Here is a 22,548-nt window from a genome sequence, read left to right as displayed (position 1 = left end):
ATCTTTAGTGAGACTCGTGAAGACGAAAAGAGAGGATGTAAGGGGTTTGTGCGTCAGAGGGACGCTGAGTAAGTAAAATGCAGCAGCAGGACCACGTCTCTCGCCGCACCTCCTAAAAGTAAAGTAACGGGTCTCTATGGCTAGTAGTTGAAATGCTGAGGGCCACGCGAGAAGGAGGCTGGCTTGCCCGCAGTTTACTGTCTGTAAGGGAGGGAGGCTGGGACTGGGTTGGTTTTCGTCATTAATGGAGCTCGGTGGGCGGTCCTTGCTGCCATGGGTGGCCAGTGAGTTGGCCTATGTCGCACATAGAGAGAGTCAGCGAGTGAGTTTATCTCGTAGGACGGCACGGTGCTTCTTCTTTCACGGAGGGAGGCTCGGTGGTCGTGGGCGGGTCTACATCGAGGAGGGAAGTTGAGCTCTGTGTCGCTGGCTGCAGGTTTCCTCTGGAGCTGTCGTCGGGCCCCATCACTGGAACCATCCGGTTCGCGGACAGCGACAGCTCTGTTGATATCTTAGGAAGGGGGAGGGTCGGAACCTTTCGCCCGCTCGGGATTTAGCCCCGCCTGGATGGCCTCCCTTCAGGGTGCAAACTGGGCCTCTCCTAACCCCTAACGCTCCGGAAGGGGGCAGTAGCCGAACCCGGACTGCATGACAGGCTGAGCAGAACCGGTCCCGTAGGGACTGTACCAGCCGAGGCTGTGTCGGACCCCCGCTTTAAACGCTTTCTCCGGGACGGAGAGACGGCCGAGGCCTGCGCCATGGCTTCTTCCCCGGCCTCCAGCAGCTCCAATCCGCGGAAGTTCAGCGAGAAGATTGCCTTGCACAACCAGAAACAGGCCGAGGAGACACGGGCCTTTGATGAGCTCATGAGCGACCTGACAATGTCCCGGGTGAGAACCGGCCCACTGACAGCTGGGCCCCAGCAGGGCACAACAAGTGGTTAAATCCAGGGCATTCCCAGAAACAAGGAGACTTGTATATGTCAGACCTAATGCTGTATTCCTAGAAAGACGAGAGCTATTTATGCAGTGACAGCCGCAGCTCGGAGTATACCATTATCAAACAAGTGTCTGTGTTCGCATAACTGTTAACTTTAATTAAAGATAATTACAGTGGTTTGGGGAAAAGTCTGGGGGATTTAGCTTTAAACCTGAAGTGGCAGCCAAGGGGTTAATATTGTTTTGGTACATCCTGCAGCCAAAAACAAGGAAGGCGCCCCCCCCCCTTTTCCCCCCTTCTGTGTAGGGTTACAGTATCTTTCTCCAAAATGAATAAGACTCAGGCTTTGTGTAAAAGAAGTGTCTGCGCAGGCTATTCCCTCTCTCGCTTTTTGTTTCCATTGGAGAAACTTGCGTCTGTCGTCTCATCCAGTCCTTAAGAGCACTGTGGACGCACTGAAGATGTCCAAAGTTTAATGGGCTCACAGTTATCGATGTACTTTAACGTAGTACCTCGTATGAGCGAAAGCACATCGCTTCTGTTAGAGTGCAGAGAGATTACACTTTAGTAAATCCCAGTCTGTTGTTTTTTTTCTTTTTCTGATAAAGCAGTGAATTAGGTAAAGGAGAGAGTTTTATGATGCCTTGTTTCTAAATTACACACAGGGTTTATTCATTAAAGGGAAAGTTATCGGGAGAGCTTGTGGTTTCAGCGCCTTCGCTTCGCTATTCGTTATGAAGGTTCAACATTGGCAGGGTTTTCCTGCAAAAGGGCCGAACTGGCCCTGCGTAATTCAGTGGGTGAGGAGACTTTGGAGAATTCATGTGTTAATTGGGTATTTTTAGAGGACCAACCAAGTTCTTCCTGGAGCAGAAGCTCTCTGCAGTTGGCCCTTCATATTGAATGGTTCACTCTAGGAGTTGAAACCAAAACTCTTCCTTAAGATGACTTTGGTCATTTTGACTTGCCTTCGGTAGTCTGAAAACATAGTCTTTGTGATAGTTCTTGTTTTTGTGTTTGTTGGAAAGCCGTCAGCAACAGGTCGCATACTCTGTGTTGTTGCGTATATATTTGGGGGGTTACAATTTCTAAACTTCCAGTGTGTTGGGAACAACAGGAAAAAGTATTTCCTCGTAAGAAGTTACGATTTCCTCAGTTACTACAAACCTGCACTTCCTTGAATGATGGTTTTGTGTACTAGTGAGTAATTGTAAATCATATATATATGTTTAGTTGATTGGTCCGTGTGAGTAATAGCTTGACACCTGGAGTTAGTCGCTGACCGGTAGTCATTTAAGCATCCAGTCCGCTCTTTGGACGTTTCCTTCGCCAGCATGTTTTTATTGACCTAATAAAGAGGTCGCCGTGCATGGTTTGTACTCTGTATTACAGCAGCGTGGCATAGCAAAGCTTGCTTGTCTCATAATGTTGTGTGTGTCCATGATGACACTTACCCAGTTTTGCGATTAGATCACTTTTGCATAACCTGCCTAAGGGTTAGATGATTATCAATGCGTTTGGCATCGTCTGGCTTTATGTTTTCCAAGTTGTGAAATCCAAGCATTCTTTATAAAGGGTTCAGTGGTGTTCCCCTGGACAGGCCAGCCTTAGTTAGATTATAAGTACGTCTGTATCATTTTTAAGTAGTGAACTGTGTTAAAATGCTACTTGATTGACTTTATTCCAAGAATGTTTATTTCATACAGTTGGTATACTGCGCGGCCGCTCAGAACAATCAGCCATGTAACCAAGCAAATAGCAGCATAACGTGTACAATGGATAATAAAAAAAAACCAAAAAAAAAATCATTATGCCTTAAAATCTTTATATAGCTTTAAAATATACGTCTGTAATGCAATGTAAACTATCGACACAAAATATAGTACATGGGGCAGCACTAACCAATGCAATAATATGGGATTGTTGCAGAAAAGACACCTGGACACTGTTCGGTAGATGAAAATGTGGGGCAGGAGGAATGGGTTCTGGCAAAAGTCCAAGGGCTCAGAGTCTGCTGGGAATTAGTCCTCCTCAAGGCTGTCGGTGACAGAGTAGTGTTTAAATTGTCCTCTTAATGCTCCTAATTGAACTCTGAGTATTTGTTACCCGTAGCTTGTTTGTCGTGCGTAAAAGTTGTGTTGTAATTGTTTCAAATATTTTGATGGGTGAAGCCCGCTCTCCCTGTGATCATTACATAAAGGAAACAAAGCGTTGGAAATAAAAATGATTGTAACATCCCGGATCCCAAGGGATTATTGGGAGGGGATGCTAATGAATGTTTCTGTGGACTGGCACTGATTTGTGCGTTTAATGAGTCCCCTGAGCGTTCGTGCATTGAGGGTGTGGAGTTGAAATAGGATATGTCACCTATGTTTCCTGCTAAAAGGGCTTATAAGATCAGCTCACCTACTTTTTTTTTTTCTTTTCAGTCCTTCTGTCATTAGCACAACCGTGTAGGTAAACAGTCTACTTTTCTGAATGTGTAATTCACCATACTTATTATTTTATGGCTCACAGGTGTTTTAAATGACATTTCTCATTACTCATGAGCTGTTGCAGTGACACCATTTGTCAAGAATCATAATCACTTTTTCAGACATAAACTCTTATGGCGCGTTTATCTTGATTGAACGATGCAGAAGAAGATTATCCAGGGCTTGAAAAATCCCAGTAGCCAGGTGACCATGGCTCCTATATTTTTACATCTGGCTCCTAACTTTTTATATTGCTCTCTTTTTCTTTCACATTCCTAGCCAATCCAAGCAGGTTTCTCATTTTGGGCTGGCTCCCAACTACTACACCAATTTGTAAAGGCTTGATTTAGATATTAACCTCTATGATGTGTTTGGTCTGCTGTCATTAGCTTTTTATGTTTGCAGCTGTTAATGCTGATGGCTGCCATCTTGTATATTAAACGCACTACTATTTGGCCAGCTTGTTTTGTCTTGTCAGGCTTTTCCAGCAATGCAGTCGGGTGTTTTTAATTCAGTGGCTCATATATTGTTGTGTATGGATCACCGGTGGTCCCCTGGGATACTTCAAAGATATCCTCAAAATGATAGAAGGATCTATTTGCTAACGGAAGTTTGTAAGATGGCCTTCATAATCTAATGTGTAAAATTGTAAAGCGTTTACACAAGGCCAACCAAGCTTTTCGGCAGCAGAAGCTCCCTGGGGGTTGGTCCTTCATATCATATGGTGAAGAAGATGAAACATGGTGGCCCTGTCAACTCAACTGTACTGTTAGTAAATAACCCCAGTGTAAGAGATTGCATGCGGCATTGAGAAGAAAAAATAAATATACATACTTGAAGTAATAAGTGGTATCGGGAAGGAAAAGCTTATTTACTTCCATTTTTTAAGATATTTTATAGGAATTTATTTTATCATGGTTGCACAGAGGATGTCTCTAATGTAATTATGTCGGAGCTGATAGCGGCTTTTTATACAGCTTCCTGTTGCTTCAATTTTAGAACTAAATGGCATCAGATAATATTTAAGTGCCTCTCAGTATTTTTGTTTTCAAACTTTAAATTGAAGTTGCTTTTGTGCTTTGGACTAAATTCTACATAAATTGGGACTGCTTAATAGGTTTGTGTTGTGTTTTATTACGTTTTTCACCTGGCCTTCCTTGGCTCAGCAGCAGTGCATAAAATCTAGCTTGTGGAAACGTGTTGGTATATCCCACGCGCTACAACTTGGGGAAATTTGTGTGATGCTTATTATAGTTTTTGAGTATCAAAGCAAAATTGCATCAGTTTGCATATATTTACTGTACTTTTCCAGGGAATAGTGAGTAAAACCTGTCGGTTGGGTTACTGGAGACTGACGCCAAAAATCCATGTTTTGAATGATTCTATGCAGTCTCCTTTACGATGATTACAAAGTTTATAACGTATAAATCAGGGGTTCTCAAACTGTGGCCCTCCAGCTGCTGCAGGACTACATCTCCCATACTCCTCAGCCAGCCCCTTAGCTGAAGGAGCATTATGGGAGATGTAGTCCTGCAGCAGCTGGAGGGCCGCAGTTTGAGAACCCCTGGTATAAGTGATCGTTTCTTTTGTAAGTAACATTGCTTTTGAAAACATACAAGCCAATAACTACAATGCACGCAGAAACTCTCGAGCCACACGTTTAATTTGGAATGAATGTAATGTAATACATCTATCTGGAATCTGGAGGTTGCAATCCACTCCTCTCACCCCCCCCCCCTATTCATATATTATAATTTAGTATGTTTAATAGCACTGCATACATTCTTGTGTGAAAAAGCATGTATAACTTTTGTGTAATTGTGGCCATTATTAAATTGCTTGCTCGCTCAATTTTTTTTTAGCAAGGTTTCATAAGTGCAGCAGGCACCAGTTAAAGTCCTACGAGAAAGTAGTATACCGAAAGGGGAGCGCGCAACCTAAGAAGCATAAAAGGCATCCATTCAGATTTTCGGGTTGCTGCTAGAAGAATGACCAAAAAGTACACAAAGCAAAGCAAGAATTCAGCGCATGCCCAGCGAGTATCATTAAGAAACCCACCTATGTAAGGCATACCCTTACGATGCAGCCATATATTGCTCAGCCTGCCACTTCGTCAAGGTTTGGAGAGTCCTATCTAATTTTTCATTGCCAAGTTGCTTACCAAGGACTTGAATCAAGGGGACTGCACTGCATTTTAACCCACTGAGACTCTTGTGCAATTCAAAGCCTTCTCTGGACACCATTAATGAGGCACTTGTTTGGCATGAGGGGCTGCTCAACCCTAAGATTTGGTCAGAATCTGCTAATAGGCAAAGCAAAAAAAAATATATACAGAAAGGGGAGCCCAGAACCTAAAACTTTTTATGCATAAAAGGCTTACACATTCGGATTCAGCGGCAACCTGGGAATCTGAAACTTTGTTGCCGTGCTTATGTGTAGGTTCTGACCAAACCTTGGGGTTGAACAGCCCCATCTGCCACACAGGTGCCTCATTAATGGTGTCCAGAGAAGGCTTTACATTGCATGAGAGTCTGATTGTGTTTTAAAATGCACTGCAGTCCCACAGATTCAGCTCATTGTTAAGCATTATAACCTTGAAAAACTAGAAAAGACTTGCCTAGCTTGGGATACTTTGATGTAGTGGCGGGCTGAGGCGTTTATGGCCATATAGTATGACGGAATCCCCAGTAATATTTTTTGAATGGCAAGTGCTAAATTCTTGATTTGTTTTGTGCAGTTAGCAATCTGGCAATCCTTTTTTTGTTTTGTTTTTAACTGTAGTATTAAATTTTTTGGTGCTACTTTAGCATGCTGTCTTCCTGAACTTTAAATATATATATATATATATATATATATATATATATATATATATATATACATATATATATAATGTATATGTAGAGCTGGTTACTTGCCAGCTCCATTTAACGAATCCTGTGTATGTATTTTGGAGGTTTAGACCTCTCCATTGATCTGTATGTATTTTTAGACTCTCCATCTTTCCTTTTTGCAGGTGCAGTTCCAGAAGCTCCAACAGTTGCGACTTGCACAATCCAGGGCTCAGTATTATGGTGGCTCTCTGCCAAACGTAAACCAGATCAGCAGCAGCCCAAATGATTTCCAGGTAAGACTTTTCATGTCCCTCTAGCTTTTTGAGCTGTGTCGAGGATTTTTCTTGACCTTGCAACAGTTTGTGTCCAATATTTGTCCGATAAATATGCTTTACTGAAAACAATAAGTTATTCAAAATTGTGTTGTCATATTGTGCAAGTTTTTTTTTGTTTTTTTCTATGCATATTTCGTGAGAAAAGATTTTGGAGTTGGGAGGTGTGAAGGGTACCTTTTTTAACACACACTTGAGGGGAATGAATATGTGGGATCAAACAGCTTAAAGTTTGCAACAAGAGTACATATTCGCCATGCAGTCATCAAAATGGTTTCTTTTAAGTATTTGCTTTATTTAATGAATTGTTGAGATATATATGTTTATATATATATATATATATATATATATATATATATATATATATAACATTACAAGTAGACAAAATAATTTACATTTTTACTGAAATTGGCCATTAAAATTGAGACCTGGGTTGTAGCAATGAAACACTGCCTGAACGACTTGAGGTCATTTTTGGTCAATTTCTAGCTAACTGGATGACTCTGATAAGAACACAAAACAAGCTGATGTTGCTCTTCTGTTTTACAAAATTTGCTCTGACAACAATATTGTCTTTTAGTCTATTTCGTGACATGGGTCAATAGTGAACCTCACGGCTCGTTGACTCTACAGATAATTTTTGATTGATGAGTTTTGGAAAGTAAAGCAAATTGTGTCCATTAAAATAACATGAAATACAGTGTAGAAATTAGGGTTGTAAATGACTATTGTAACTGGAAACAGATGATTTTTAATGGAATATCTTCATAGGCATACAGCGGCCCTTTATCAGCAGCCATCACTCCTGTGTTCCAATGGCACATTGTGTTCGCTAAGTTTAAATGGCTAACTGATCATTAGAAAACCCTTTTGCAATTATATCACAGCTAGAAATACCCTTGAAAACGGCTACCCCAAACATTTGATGCGTGTGTATATACACATATATAATGTATGTATATAATATGTGTTTAATATATATTGTATATGGGTAAATAGTAGTCATACTTGTGGAAATGTTCACCTGTGCGTGAAAAAAACCCAGAACACAGTACATAAAATTGGACTAGGAAACAAGACACTAGTCCACAAAATATAAAACTATAAGATCACAAGTTCATAGCTCACTTCTACACAAGTATGCCATAAAATGTAATTCTGTAGGGGGTAACTTCACCCATACATTATTTGAAATTGTTCTTAATCCCCTCCACTCCCCATTGTCAGACATTACACCAGTATAGAGAATGTAAGATAGCTGTAAGAATGGCTGCTTGGTGAACTGTGGGTGAATGAATGTGCACCTGCAATCCTTTCTACAGAAGGCAGTATAGGCGCATGCGCATCTGCACTTCTGCAGCACCTCGGCAGCCATATTTGAAAATGCCAGAAGCTGACAACATTTTGGGAAGTAAATATTCTCGTGTATGTGTAATTTTTATATATTGTATATAATATACATACATGCATTGCTAGTGATTTCACAACCACAATATCAGTGTGTTTGTTTATGTAAGCTTTCTTGTATGGGCTATAGTCCAGCCTCCCTATTTTCTGAGAAACTCTATGCAGTGTTGCCTGGCATTGTGTAATATTGTTCTGTACCAGTGTGCCACACATGTCACCCCTAGAATAACTGGTAATTCTAACCCCTGGGGTGAACTGTACTGGAATGGTGTGAGTTTGATCTTTTTTATTACATGAATGTATACACGGTAACTTGGTTATCCTTTCTATCTGTCGTCAGCTGTCGGCTGGTTGAGTAACTGAGCGTTGTGTGTGTGTTTGTTTTTTTTTTTTTTTGTTTTTTTTTATTTATCAGTGACACACTGCTCAGGTTGTAGGTAGATAAGGACAGTGAAGTAAGAGTGGTGACTTTAACACATAACTACATGTTTTGTTTCTAGTGAACATGATGTATATGTAATAGTATAAACGTGTTTGTGTCTTTTTTGTATGTGGCAATGTTATGATGAATCAGGTGGTTTTCTAAGCGAATTTGCATATATGATGGTCTCTGATAGGATAAGCGCATGAGGCTATCAAGCCAAGTCTCCTTCCCAAGACCTTGCACCTGGACTGGTGGTTATTTAATAGAGAGCGTGGGAGAGCCCTTTTAAACATCTGCATCATTATTGGAAGCAGAGCAAGAAACTGATATTTCCATGTGGTTCTGTTATGTTATTTTTTTTTCTGAAGTATTTGGAAATAACATAGTAGATCCTAGGGGATCAGTGTACAGCAGATGTGTTTAAACTACAAGGGTTGATTATCAAATGAAACCGAATTGAGTTTGTTTTTCGATTACGAACAGAATGTTTTAAGATCCGAGTCTTACGTTTAATTTGTTTTTACGATGAAGGTGCAGTGCATACAAGTTAGTCGCTTGTTCTTCGTTTAACTTGTAAACTTTTTTTTTTTAACATCTCACTGGATTCCCTTTGCCCCTCCAAATGTGCCATGGTCACTAAAGAATTCAGTTGATTGTTCAAATTAGTTTATTCTGTTTGACAAGCAAACTGCACAGGATGCTTTGTTAATCCTAAAGACTGTTCTGTGACCTTGTGTTGTAAAGGCCAAAGCTCGTTAAGTTGTCAGTGTTCCTACTGATATTACTTCAATTCCTTTGCAGATTAATTGGTAAATTGACATACAGATAGGCTGCGTGTTTGATCGCTGTTTCATTTAATGAATTCATCATTGAATTCCTGGGTGGCTCCTGGGTTGATGTTAGTTGGATGTTGGGTTCCAACTGACTTTGATCCATTTGGCACTTGCTGGCAAAGCCAAATAGAGATTTCATGGTTCAGTTAAAGGAGCTGTCCCACTCAGACAAAAGATTAATTAAGCTCTTTTAGAACATTAAGCGATTTATACCGTAGCAAGTCGGCAGCTACATTCTTTTAGGAAAGAGCTAATCGCGTAATAAACACTTTTTCGAAGCTTTCATAGTTTCTGTAGCAAAGCAAACAAAGATCAATGTGTCCTTTTTTTGTTTTACATGACAATCGTAGCATCCCATATTAAATTTTAAATTAAGGCAAATATGTTAATTGATTAAAGAAGTTGTTTAGACTTTCAGCAGCAATAGAAATTACATTTCTAATGTTAAGATTTAACAGGATAGGTAGTTTAGTCGAGGAGTGTCAGATGTTATATCTACACACCTGCAAACAATCTTCTCAACTAACTCAGTGGAAATGGAAAGACTTCAGCGATTAAACAAAATACTTAAATAATAGTTGGGGAAAATAGGGTGAATAAGATGTGGAAAATTTAAAAGTGCGCTTCAATCACCTTTTCCAAATCTTATGCTTTACAGTTAGTGTATACAGGTTAATATATGTATGTATTTAAAACCCACCTTATATGTATACCATGGGGCAGTCATCTTAACCCCTTCAATCCCAGGGGTTTTTGGTACCTCAAGTCCCAGAGCAATTTTGCCATTTTTGCGCTATGTCGGTTCAGTGATTATTCTCTTTTCCTGTGAATAGTGTACCCATGTAAACTATATATCGTTTTTTCAAGGTGAGATAGAGTTTTCTTTTGATACCATAGTTGGATGATTAGCTGAAAATTTAGAATGAGAAATTTAGTAAAAGCTAGCGAAAATTAGAAAAAAAACACCCAATTTTTTTTACATTTTCCGTCTGAATCCTCACAAAATTAGGTAAAGTGATGGAAAATCCCCTCCAAGTTTATCAATTCAGGTGTCCTGATTTCAGAAATACCTAATTTATATAGGTTTTCCATACTTTCCCAACACCAGGCAACATACTATAAGGTGTACATTTTTTGTAGAATTGTTATGCTTAACGGGTTTGGGGGTTGTGAACGGGGGAAGAAGGGTTATACTGGGTAGATGTTATGCTAGGGCAATGGGATGTAAGGTTTTTTATTTTTTTATCATCTTTTTTATATATATATATATATATATATATATTATTTTTTTTTTTGTATTTTTTTATCTATTTAAAAAAAAAAAATGGTTAGAAGTCCTCTTAGGGACCTCCTGAACATGCCAGTCATTACATCATTTAGCTCACATTATTATTTTTTTATTTTATTATTTTAATGATTTTTTTATTTTTTAAATGAATAACAGTTTTTTTTTTCTTCCTCCTTTTCTGTTTCAGGACAGGAGGGGGGTGAGAGACATCCCCCTGCACCAATCACACTGTGAGGACCTGCATAGAGATCGCAGCGTCTGTGCCTCATCGGTGGACAGGATATCCCTTGCAGGGGATATGCTGTCCTCCGATGAACTTCCGGGTTATGTCAGCAGTGACGCAACCCGGAAGGGAATGCCCGATCGCACGATCAGGCATTTTAAACTGCGCGATCGGGCAGTTTGAAATGTAACAGCTTTCTGGCTTTCATGCTGGAAGCTGTTACATCAGATCAGACAGCAGAAAGCCGGCGATGCCGGCTTCTGCTGTCAGGGGGAGTCCAGGCTGTCAAACGACAGCCTGATCTCCCGTGCAGCGGCAGGGATGTGTCCCTGACGCTGCAAGAAGTGCTGGACGTACCGGTACGTCCACAGAGGATTCTTAGAATGCGTTTTTTGGACGCACCGGTACGTCCTTAGGGGATTGAAGGGGTTAAAGAGGGGAGGTGGTGGAATGCAGAATCCCTGATTGTATTTATAGGGGGGGCACAATAATTGAAATCCCTATTTGTATTTACAAGGGGGGAACACAATAATTGAAAGGCACCACTTAGCGATCATATGCTTTAACTTGCATACAATGGCTCGTGTTTTTCCCTTAAGCTTTCTGTTCTCAAGATCTGCATTATTATTACTCCCGTTCTTATCTATTCCCTCTTAAGTTGCTGACTGCAGCATTGCAGCCTTAGGAAGAACTTCATGGCGTGAGATTAATCAGACAGGGCAGTCCACTCTGAGAGACAGATCTCTGGTTCCATGATGTTAACTTTTTAAATATGTCCAAAATTACACTGACTGGCCAAACGCAAGCTATAGATAGTTGTAATAAATCAGTTGTAATAAAAAATCTGTGACATGTTACCTTTAACTACTTTTTAAAAGGACACTCTAGCCATCATATATACTTTAATACATATGGCAGCTGAGTGGTACTTTGAAAGTACTTTAATATGCATTGTTCTTTGGTGGGGCATTAAACCTTTCCTTTAATAAGGTGCCATTTATTTGCTTGGTGGTTAATGTGAAAGGTGAAGGAAGCTGGTATCTCTGTGTCTCAACACAATCAAGCACTGTTTGGAGTGTCGATTTTATGTTGACTAATCAATTTAATATAGAATATTCTATAGATAATATGATTAATTGCTGAAACAGACCTGTCAGAAGCCTGGCCCTTTGACCAGGGGTGAGTGTATACCTTACAGTTTAGATAGGAACACACTGAACACATTGTTGTCGGACTATGAACAGAATAATAAAATGTCACTCTGGGTATGTTATAAACTATCCTGTCAGCACGTATGACATTTAGAAGAACACTTATTATATAGTTTAAAATATGTCAAATATGTCATAGTACAGGAGTTTTCAGTTAACCATGTTAAAGGGATGGTGAATCCATTTGATGCACTTTAATATACACTGTAAGATAACTGTGTCATCCCTTTATTTTTTTTCTGCAAAATTTCCCCATGTGCTTTCTGCTTTCCCTAAACCCCAGCTAAGTGTTGTGTTTGGCCGGACACAGGTCCATGGACTTGAAATGCTTGCTGACAGTCCGCTCCAGCACTGACTTGGCAAAACCATGCGAGTTGGGGGGCTCTTTTCAGACTAAATAAATAGATAAAAGAAAGAGAGTCTAGATGATATAAAAAAAAAAAAAATCTTGGGTTTGAAACAGCAGATCAGAAGCTGATCCATGAGATGTTACTCTGGTCAAAATAAAGTCTTCTCCAGCAAATAAAGCCAAAAGAATAAACACATAAGTGGGTATAATTGGACACTAAATATATACTTTTGGAGGATAAATATCCATGTTACAGCCTTGGGTCTCGTATGTCGATTTTCAGATCTAAAGGCCAAACATCTAGTTCCAGCATGGAGAAAAATCAGTCCACACAATTACTTTTCTTTATTGGTTGTTGTGGGTGTGCCTCGGGGTGGAAACCTGATAAGTGTCGCCAGGCCTGCTAAGGTTTGGGTTACAGTATGGCCTGATATGTTTAATTTGGATATGACATCATAATGCATTTCTCTTCCCTAATCCCTCCCAGCCCCTTCTAGTTTCCTGCATTACATGGCTGTGTCTTTACCCCTTTCTCTTTACCCAATGGGTTTCTTACTACTGTTACGCAGCATAACTTATTGTAAGATACCAATTTCCTTTAATATGTTCAAATGTATGCTTGAAAAGCAAAGTGGATATATTCCAAGGAAACAATAGCACACTTTTTTATTTAAGGTGCAATTAGTAACCATAACAAAACTATAAAGGGGAACTGTTGATGTGGCGTTTTACCTCCCAAACAACCCGACAAACCCACGCATGGGGGGTATGACTGTACTCGGGAGATGTTGCTGAACACATATTGGGGTGTTGTTTGAAAGTGTTGTATACCAGGAGCTGTGTATCCATACCTGAAGAGCAATTTTAGCGATAAAAAACACAAAATAAATTACTACCACAAAGTTTGACAAAGACTGGTGGTGGAATTAGTGCATGGAAAGAGTTAAAATTCTAGCATTTGAAATACCTTGGGGTGTCTAGTTTTAAAAAATATATGACTTGATGGGGTAAATTGTGTTGGCCGGCTTCAAAGATACCCGAAATGGCACATGGGGGGAAGAATTACCAGATTTGGAAAAAATGGTTTTGAAATAGCAAAACGCTACTTGTACTTAATGCTCCATAACGTGCAGAAAAAAGCAAAAAAAACATAAAAACATTGGGTATTTGTAAACTCAGGACAAATAGTAGAATATATTTAGTAGGTTTTTTCCTTAGCTTTTTTGGATGAGTAAAAGATTTTTGGGGTAAAAGTCAGAAAATGTTGTTTTTATTTTTTTTTTTACATTTTTTTCATCTTTTTTTTTTTATTTTTTTTTTTTATGGGAAATTAGATAATATGATCAAAACAATGGTATCTGAAGAAAGCCCTTCTTGTCCTGAAAAAAACAACATATAATTTGTGTGGGTTCACTAAATGAGTGAGGAGAAAATTACATCTAAATACGAACCCCACAAAAGTGTTAAAACAGCCTCGGTCCCAATGGTACAAAAGGTAAAACACAGCCTGGTCCTTAAGGGGTTAAAGAGTCGGTAAAGTTCTTTAAAGTTATGATTACAGTTAAGGAAACAATTTATATTATAAGTAAGGTTTGCTGCATACTGGATCGGATTGTGTGTGTGGACACTGCCGGCAGCTGTTACATCGGTGACCCGCTCTAATCGTCAGGACCGAGAGAAGGCTGTAGCATAGTGCTAGTTGCAAGTGTTATTTTAATGTATGTTCCAAGTATCTGTTATCGTGTAAAGAAAGCTGGGTACGATGTGGTTTCCAGTACAGGGAAAAGGATTAATATTGCTGGTGCATGTACACAAATCTTCAATTACTATTGGCACCAAAATAAAATAAGAAATATATGACTGGTAGACGTTAAAAAGCCCAATATTGTTTAAATTACTAAGCACTATATATTAGAGTATGTTTTACCAGAGCATAGATGTACTTCTGTTTTGTTCTCACTCTCCCTACAATTTCTTCCTGTCTCTTATCCCTTGACCAAACTATAATGCATATATTATTCAAAGAACACGGCATGAAAAGTAAAATCATCCTTGTAAGCGTACACAACACCTCTTTTTCTATACAGATACCTACAATCTGATAGACTGCTTCCCAGCCTCCTGAAAGCTGAATGCAATTCCTCAATTTCTTAAAGGATAGAACCATCTTCCAAGAAACCAACAAAAGATTTCATGTTTTGCTGCATATTTAGTGTGGCCTGCGGCACACTTACTAAACTTTTATCAAATATAGATCTTATGATAAATACTAAATGTATTTTATTTACATGCATTAGTTTGTTTTAGCGAATAGACAATTAGTGTTAAATCATGTGCTATAATGTTGACAAAGCACATTAACTCTTTGCGAGGGCAGCTCCATATCCTGGAATTTATGGGACAATATTTTTAAAATGTCTCTTGAATTAAGAGTAGAAAGATTCAGATCTCTGGGAATAACTGAATTTGGAAAAACAAGACTTTGACCACGCCTCAAATCCTTTAATATTTTTACCGTTCTACAAGCAGCTCTTCACTTTCAGTTAAGCTTGTATAGCTTTTGTTAGTTTGACAAATCCCAGGAGCCAGGTAGTCATGGCTACTAGATGTGTGGGTAATTTTTTTTTTTTTTTTTTTTTCTTTTTTTTTTACACAACTGGCTTCTAGATTTTTATGCAGCTTCATTTGTTCTCTTAGGGTGTATCTTTCCCAAAATGAACTGGATGGCTCCAACCCTCTTTATAAAGTTATCCAGCACCAGTTTACAGATTACTGGGTTTTGCTTTTGTTTTCTTGGGTTTATTTTTTGTAAAATACAAACTTTTTAGCCTCAATCATAACGTGTTCTGTTATATCCGTAATGCATAATATTTTGAAGTGTTCTTCTTGATTTCAGAATAGACAGATAGGGGTGGGGTGGCATAATAAGACTTTCTTTTGTATTCTTCCTGGCACAGCTAAGCACCTGAGTTCCTGTGGGGAGTGAGTGCAAATTCCTGATTTTGGTGACTTTCTTTTGTATTCTGTCAAATGTGTTGATGGTGACAATGTCATAGTTTGAGGATGCTTTGCTGCATCAGGAAGAAAATGTGAATTCTGTAGGGTTTCTTTAATATTGTGCTGCAGATTTAATAACATTCAGTGGCAAAATATTCACCAATGCAAAAGATCAGATGGGGTCTTTACTTCAAGTGGGTTATCCCAAGTTTGGTTTTGGTTGCCATCCCTAAAGGCTCCACGGCTTAAACAGTTCAGTAAATAAACAAGTTAAACTATGTTGCTTTGTTTTACTTACTGTATACAGGTTACTGGAAATTTATTTTCAAAGATCACCGTTACTGGGTATAAGCAGTCAATGATAAGTATATTCTAATGGGTAAAAAAAATTAAGTTAAAACTACATAAAAAGGCGGATCATATATCATATTTTTTTTTTTGCATAATCCTAAGGGAGTGATTAGTTCTAATAACCTTCAAAGCTCAGTGTTTAGATAAGCCAGGTGTTATATAGTTTATGCGTTTTTATCCTTAAAAAAGGATCATTGATTGCTGTAATCTTTTTAGATATGTTTTGCAATTACGTTAATGCTGCTAAATGTCAATGCCCAACATCGAACTCTCCTTTAATGCAGTTTTTTGTGTACATTAAATACATGTATGCAACATAACCAACGTTCCTGTACATTGCCGGTAGAATGAAATATCTTATATGTGACTCAAGGCACAATTGGAAAACTAAGATTTTGTCTCTTGTCTGATTGTGATTCGCAGATTTGCAAACCGTTTACTCAAATGTTGTGCTAAGCAACCGTTAAACTTCATAAATCAGCTGAAAACTGTAGACAGGTCCTGGGTAACTTCAAATAGATTATGGATTCCTTGTAGGGAGAGACAAAAGACAGAAAGTTATGAGTGGATCTTCAACAAGCTACATCCATTGCCTCTTGGAGACTGAAGATACAAACACTTGCATTTCCTCGAAAAGGGAGAAGCCTAATTAGTCTTAAAGCAGAAACAATTGGTGAAAAAGAATGTATCGTTGTGAATATTCTTGTTGATTTAAAGGTGGACTGGACAGAGCACATTAACTCGGAACCTAACAAGTTGTCATTTAGAGTCAAACAGGCTTGTGTGGCCTTGACCTGTAAATGAGCCCGATTGCTGGCTCAGATTCTCATAAGAGGAGGAGAGCAATATGTCTGAGACTTTTACAAGACCTCAGGATCTGAATGGCTGGTCTGGCATGTCAGGCCTAGACTTCGCTCAGCACTGGCTCGTACCATTTTCCATCACATTTAGCTTGTAACCCTCGAATGTCATTATAGGTATTTTGGCAACTTGAACTCCACTGCCAGACTAATGCAATGTATTATTATGACAGAACAGCAATTATTAAATAACCCTAGTTATCGTGACAGTCATTGCATGGCAGCTTAATCACAAGCTACCTCCTGATGCACTGCAGTTGTTAATAAATATATCTTGTTTATAGTGCCAACCATTTACACAACACTACTTATAATACATGTATTCAAAGTTTATGACAACTAGAATTGACAGACTAAGGCAAACCGATGCGTTGGGTAAAGAGAGCCCTGCTTGCGAGCTTACGCATGTTCCTTTATTCCGATGCATCATCTTTCCTCATTAGCTGGATTCAGCAATGACCCCATCGGCTTCCTGTGCGTGCCATCACCACAGTAGCCTATGAAGGTGGCTAAGGTGCCAGCATTAGCTGGGGAGTTACCATTTGTCATAACCCTTGTACTTTCATGTGCATACATACTTGGGTATCTATTAGCTATGACTGTTATGTTTGATTTACTTTTCCCACTGTTGTAATGGTCACAACCATATATTCAGCATTCACAGTCCATGCATTTTAATATCGGAGTCCCTCTGGATTCTGATGTTCATTGTACTCATGGTGCTATTGTTCCTATCCACAGGGAGTGGTGAACGGTATACTTTTTTTTTCTTACCAGTAATGTAGGTATCACTCCTGCATTTTAATTAAATGTAAATTGCCCAATCAGATGATGACTTGGTGGTGGATTTGATCCTGTAAGCTATTTATATGATCAATTTTCTGCATTACAAACCCATATCATTCTTACTGTTTTAACATAGTTCTTAGCCCCCATGTGTGTAATACATGACCTTCCTTCAATGAATCTAGGCATGCTGATTTTCATTGAAGGGAAAATAAGATTTATTGTAAAAGCTTTTTAAAATGGTTTGCTTGTTAGCAGGTATTGACATGGCATACAGACTGGCGTGTTGATCATATGTTTGTCTCCAGTTGTCAGATCCACCGTAGTATACTTTATAATGACCATGTCCACAACCTTCCTATTTTTCTATAAGTAAGCTGTGCTGTTGATCTGTGTTGAAAAAACAGGCCTCTGTAGCAAATGTTAAGCTAAGCTGATCTGTACAGGGTGAATATTTATTTGATTTGATAGTGTTCTCTTGTGAAAAATGACAGCAATGCTTTCAGCTGTCACTGGCCTTAGGAGAGATGCAATGCAGGCACAGATTACTTAAGTGGATAACATGAGTCTTCTAAAACCATTGAGAGTCAGTGGGAACAGAATATATTTAAAAAGAAAAAAAAAAAAGCATGCTTTCCTGAGAGTTCGTCTATGGATGGAAGTCAAAAATGGACTGACGCCAAGTATTAGATGTGTCTGCAGTGGCAGGAGCCTTTTATTGTTATTTTAAAGGGTATTATTATATTGGGGTATATATAATAAAGTAACAGGAGCACCTTTTCTTACTTGAAAATGCATCCCTCCTTTAGTTATCTAGTCCTGTGATTTAGTTGTTTGTGTTTGCAAGTTGTACAACTAGCTTGCACATTGTTGCTTGCTTTTTATTAGGAGGTGCTAATACATTCGACATTGTAATGGCAGTAGGAAAATGTTAACTGAGGTAAGCAAAAAAAAAAAAAAAAGACAAAGCCCTAGGTTGTACTGAACTTATCAAGCAAAATTAAATCCATTCGCCAGTATAGAGGTGCTTAAGATGTGTGCATATAAGCACACCAGGTGTCATTTTGATTCCGTACCCATAGTTATATGGGATGCCTCATTTGTATATGAACACTATTTTTGACGCTGCTTTGGAGCACGGCACACAGCTGAAGGATTCCCAAGTGATCATTGTTAATGGAATAAAAAACCAAACCTGGTATACTTGCATGCGCACCTTCGGCATTTGCCCACAGACGTAGAATTAATGATGATGCGGGCTGCATCAGTCCCTATAGAAGTCACAGGTCAGGAAAGTAAGGTGTTCGGAAGAGAAATAGTGTATCAACTTCTGACTGTAAATTGTTCTCTTTCTATATACTATGTTGTGATTTATTAAGGCTGCAGAACACTGTAAACTTGTAGAAAAAGAGGGAAATCAGGGGAGAAAAGATTGGGGTTCCAATAAGGTACTGTTCCTCCTATAGAGGGACATTTTGAGGGGTATGGATTTATAACTCATATACTGTGGAGACAGTAATACTTAAAAAGAGTATTGTACCTATGTAGAGGGAACTCGGCCAACTCTATGGTTTGTATATTCATAGTATTTTCTTTCTGTCCTTTTGAATGTCATAGGGAAATTAAAAGCAAAGAGACAACCTAATCCCTGTATTTGCGTGCTATATGCCATATCACAGTTGAGAGAACCTATTCTCATGTGGAGCCTCTGCTCTTGACTTAAGAACCAAAACAAACTTAAATTCCAGAACATGCTTTCTCAATAGCATTGTTAATCTGAGAATCTGTGATGATTAGTGTTTTAAATTATCTGTTAATCTATCATATCAGTATAAGTAATATGGCTTCTCCCATGTTTGATCATACACTATATGGACAAAAGTATTGGGTCACCTGCCCATTACACTAACAGGGACTTTTATGACATTGTATTCTAAATACATAGACATTAATATGAAGTTGGTACCCCCTTTGCACCTATATCCATTTCCACTCTGGGAAAGCTTTTTTTTACAAGATTTTGGAGTGTTTCTGTGAGAATCTTTGTCCATTCATCCAGTACAGCATCTGTGAGCTCAGACACTGATGAGAAGGCATGGCTCTCAATCTCCATTTCAGTTCATCCCAAAGGTATGGAGTTGGGGTTAGGGTCCTGTGCGGGCCAATCTCTTTATGGACTTTGCTTTGTGCGCTGGAGTACAGTCATGCTGGAATAGAAAAGGGCCTTTCCCAAACTGTTCCCACAAAGTTGGAAGTATAGAATTTTCCAAAATGTCTTGTTATGCTGAAGCTTAAGATTCCCTTTCACTGTAAGTATGGGGCCTACCCCAACCCCTGAAAACTGCCCTATACCATTATTCCTCCTCTGCCCCAGCGTAGTCAGGCAGGCAGCGTTCTCCTGACATCCGCCAAACCCAGACTCGCCCATCAGACTCTGGAGCAGTAAACGTGTTCTGTTTTGGAGTCCTGCTTTTCACATCTCGATCCGAGAGGTGTTGTGCCTGGATGCAGCTGCTTGGCCATGGAAACCCATTCCATGAAGCTCCTGCCGCACAGTTTTTGTGCTGATATTAATGCCAGCAGAAGATTAAAAATTTAGCTGTGGAATCAGCATGCGTCTCAGCACTTGGTGACCCCCCTCTTTGACTTTACGGGGTCTTCCTTTTCGTGTTGCTGCTGTTCCTAAATACTTCTGCTTTCCGATAATTGACCGTGGAATATCTAGTAAGGGTGAAATTTCAAAAACTGCCTTATTGTAAAGGTGGCATCCTATCACAGTACAATGAATTCACTGAGCTCTTCAGAACCTTCTGTTCGCGCCCCCCCCCCCCCCCCCCCCAACGTGTGTAAATGCAGACTGCATGGCTTATGGGTCTGATTGAAAGATCTGAATTCAATAATTAAGAGGTGTGTCCTAATACTTTTGTGCATATAGTGTAACTCTCCAGAGCTATGAATAGATTTTATAGATACGGGGGGGTGTTCCTGGTCAGTGGGTTTGATCAGTTGATCAGGGTAGAGCTGAAAACACTCGGCCTGGGGGGCAATTACATCCAAGTGCCCAGTAGTAATGCAGGCCAAAGCAGATTTGGGAGGCAGCATACCCAGTGCTTACTATGCAGTCTTGTGGAAAACGGAAAGGTAATGCGTTACAAGTTTTAAAAAGAACACAAAAAGTATTCGGTCAATTAGTAAATTCTTCCTAAAATACCATGGTAGCTGTATGAGGAATTGCAAATAAAACACACCGTAAAGATTCAGAGAACTTGACTTCCTGCCCTCTTTTCGGTCCTCCCCTGGCTTTGATGGCGCTTGTGCTTAAGCCAACATTTTTAATACTCGTTAACCAGTAAAGAGCAGAAGAGCACTGATGAGCTAAAATGTAAGGGCGTTTATGAAGCACTATTTAACGTCCATATTGTATTATATATGTTGGTGGCTGAAAGGGTTAACCATTATGAAATCAGACTGAATTGGTTTTCATGTCCAGATTTTCCATAGTTTGATGGTTTTACAATATGAAGGTTATGATTTTGTGTCGTGCGCAGCAAGGACTGATTTGGTGTGTTTAGAAGTAGATACATGACAAATGAAAACATATTTTACATGTACAAAGTGTAATTAATAAGCGGTTTGGCCTCGTTGCCTGGCAGCAGTGATAGTGTGAACTCCTCTCCTTTGTCTTGCAGCCTTCCTTTCACCCCACGGACAATATACGAGGCATGCGCCACCATGGACTTGTCGAGAGAGCTTCTCGAAACCGTCTACACTCACCTCATCACAGACCTATGGAGAAACACGGACGTCAAATATCCTTTCAGGTTGAAAACAAGGGCAAGAGGAAATTGGTTTCTGGAATGTTTGAAAGTGCTGGTGTTCCAGCAGCTGCAATTTATTGGCTTTCACCTAGGGCCAGTGCACTTGCATCTGAGTAGTGGATGTTCGGAGGAGTTCCAACTTTCTACCCTACCAGCTTTTAGCACTTCTCCGACCACATTGTTCCTTCTGTTTTCCTAGCATTTGCATTTTTGTAATATACTTTATACTGTATTTTTTTTAATATTTTTTTTTCTTCATTATTTGTAGCAGGGATACTTTTTTTTTTTTTTTTTTTCCACCACCACTGGGTAGGAACATTCTTAGTGCAATATTGGTATCCAAATGTCCAGGGAATGTCACGTTGTCACTAAGTATATTTACTTGTAAAAAGGGAATTACCAACATTTTTATTTAATTAAATTGTGTTGCTTGTTTTTTTTTAATTTATTTTTTTAGAAAGTATTTTTTAGTGAGAAATCCCAGTTTGTATTTCTTTAAGTATTACATTACGTGGCACATCGAATTTTATGGCATGACTAAGGCTGGATACAGGTATCTGAAGGGGGTCCTATGTGACTCACTACTTAATCTTGGAAAGAAGTTTGGTTTTTTTTTTAATTTTTTTTTTTCATGAATGATGTTTTTTTTTTTAATACCCAGTTTTGCCTGGCAACCACTTATTTTCTGCTAATATCTTCATAAGTGTTTCAACATGTACTGCGCTCGGAAGTTCTGATGATGGACTTGCAAGAGATGTCTCACTTATTATGGCTAATTAATTCTTATTAAGCACAGGTTGCGTTGACTTTATAAGAAGCTACAATAAAATTAATTTGTCAGACAGATTGGCGCATGGAAGGATTAGTTCTCTTGGGGATTTTCAACATAACCAGTTAAACAAATTCTTTTACATCTTAGAACTGCTTTTTCTAGATGCTGTACATTTTGCGGCAATATTTAGCTGTAAGAGAAGCTGAATGGTAGAATTGAAGATGATGTGCTTTTCGTCTGGCATTCTAAGTGGATCTAAGAATGAGTATTTCCTTTATTACAGAACTCGTTGTAAGGTGGGGGAACTGAGGGAGTGTTTGTGAAAGCTTTGTGACCCTTCCCATATGCAGCCCTTTTACCGGAGGCAGCTCTATGTCTTACTTAAGTTCCACTTGCATTTACAGAACAAAATGGAAAATTAAAGCAAACTGTCTGCTGAACCCTTAAAATGTGACCTGACTAGACTCCACCGTGCATTTCAGCAAAGAAACCTAAGCAGATCTGTCATGTTTGTCCTCAAATAATAAGTTATTTTGTCAGCAAACTATCGTTGCCTGTCTTCAAAAAGTTTTAAAGGGACATTCCAGGCATCATGTTCACTTTAATGCGTATAATAGGCAAGAAGCCCCCCCCCCCGCAATATAACATTGTAC

At 39.1% G+C, this 22,548-nt stretch overlaps 1 protein-coding gene across 1 annotated transcript in view; it reads left to right on the top strand.

The window, feature by feature from the left end:
• The first annotated feature begins 758 nt into the window (after positions 1 to 758).
• Positions 759 to 22,548, top strand: part of CRTC3 (CREB regulated transcription coactivator 3) — a 55,924-nt gene continuing 34,134 nt past the window's right edge. Inside the window, exons 1-3 of the mRNA XM_089501973.1 lie at positions 759 to 890; positions 6,427 to 6,537; positions 20,995 to 21,114. Coding sequence (XP_089358099.1) covers positions 759 to 890; positions 6,427 to 6,537; positions 20,995 to 21,114 — 363 coding nt within the window. The remainder of the gene's footprint in view (positions 891 to 6,426; positions 6,538 to 20,994; positions 21,115 to 22,548) is intronic.

This window comes from Sceloporus occidentalis, unplaced genomic scaffold (assembly GCF_023333645.1).
Source record: "Sceloporus occidentalis isolate IW3139 unplaced genomic scaffold, rSceOcc1.0.p SCAF_189, whole genome shotgun sequence".
NCBI lineage: Eukaryota > Metazoa > Chordata > Lepidosauria > Squamata > Phrynosomatidae > Sceloporus > Sceloporus occidentalis.
This window is presented reverse-complemented; position numbering and strand designations above follow the sequence as displayed.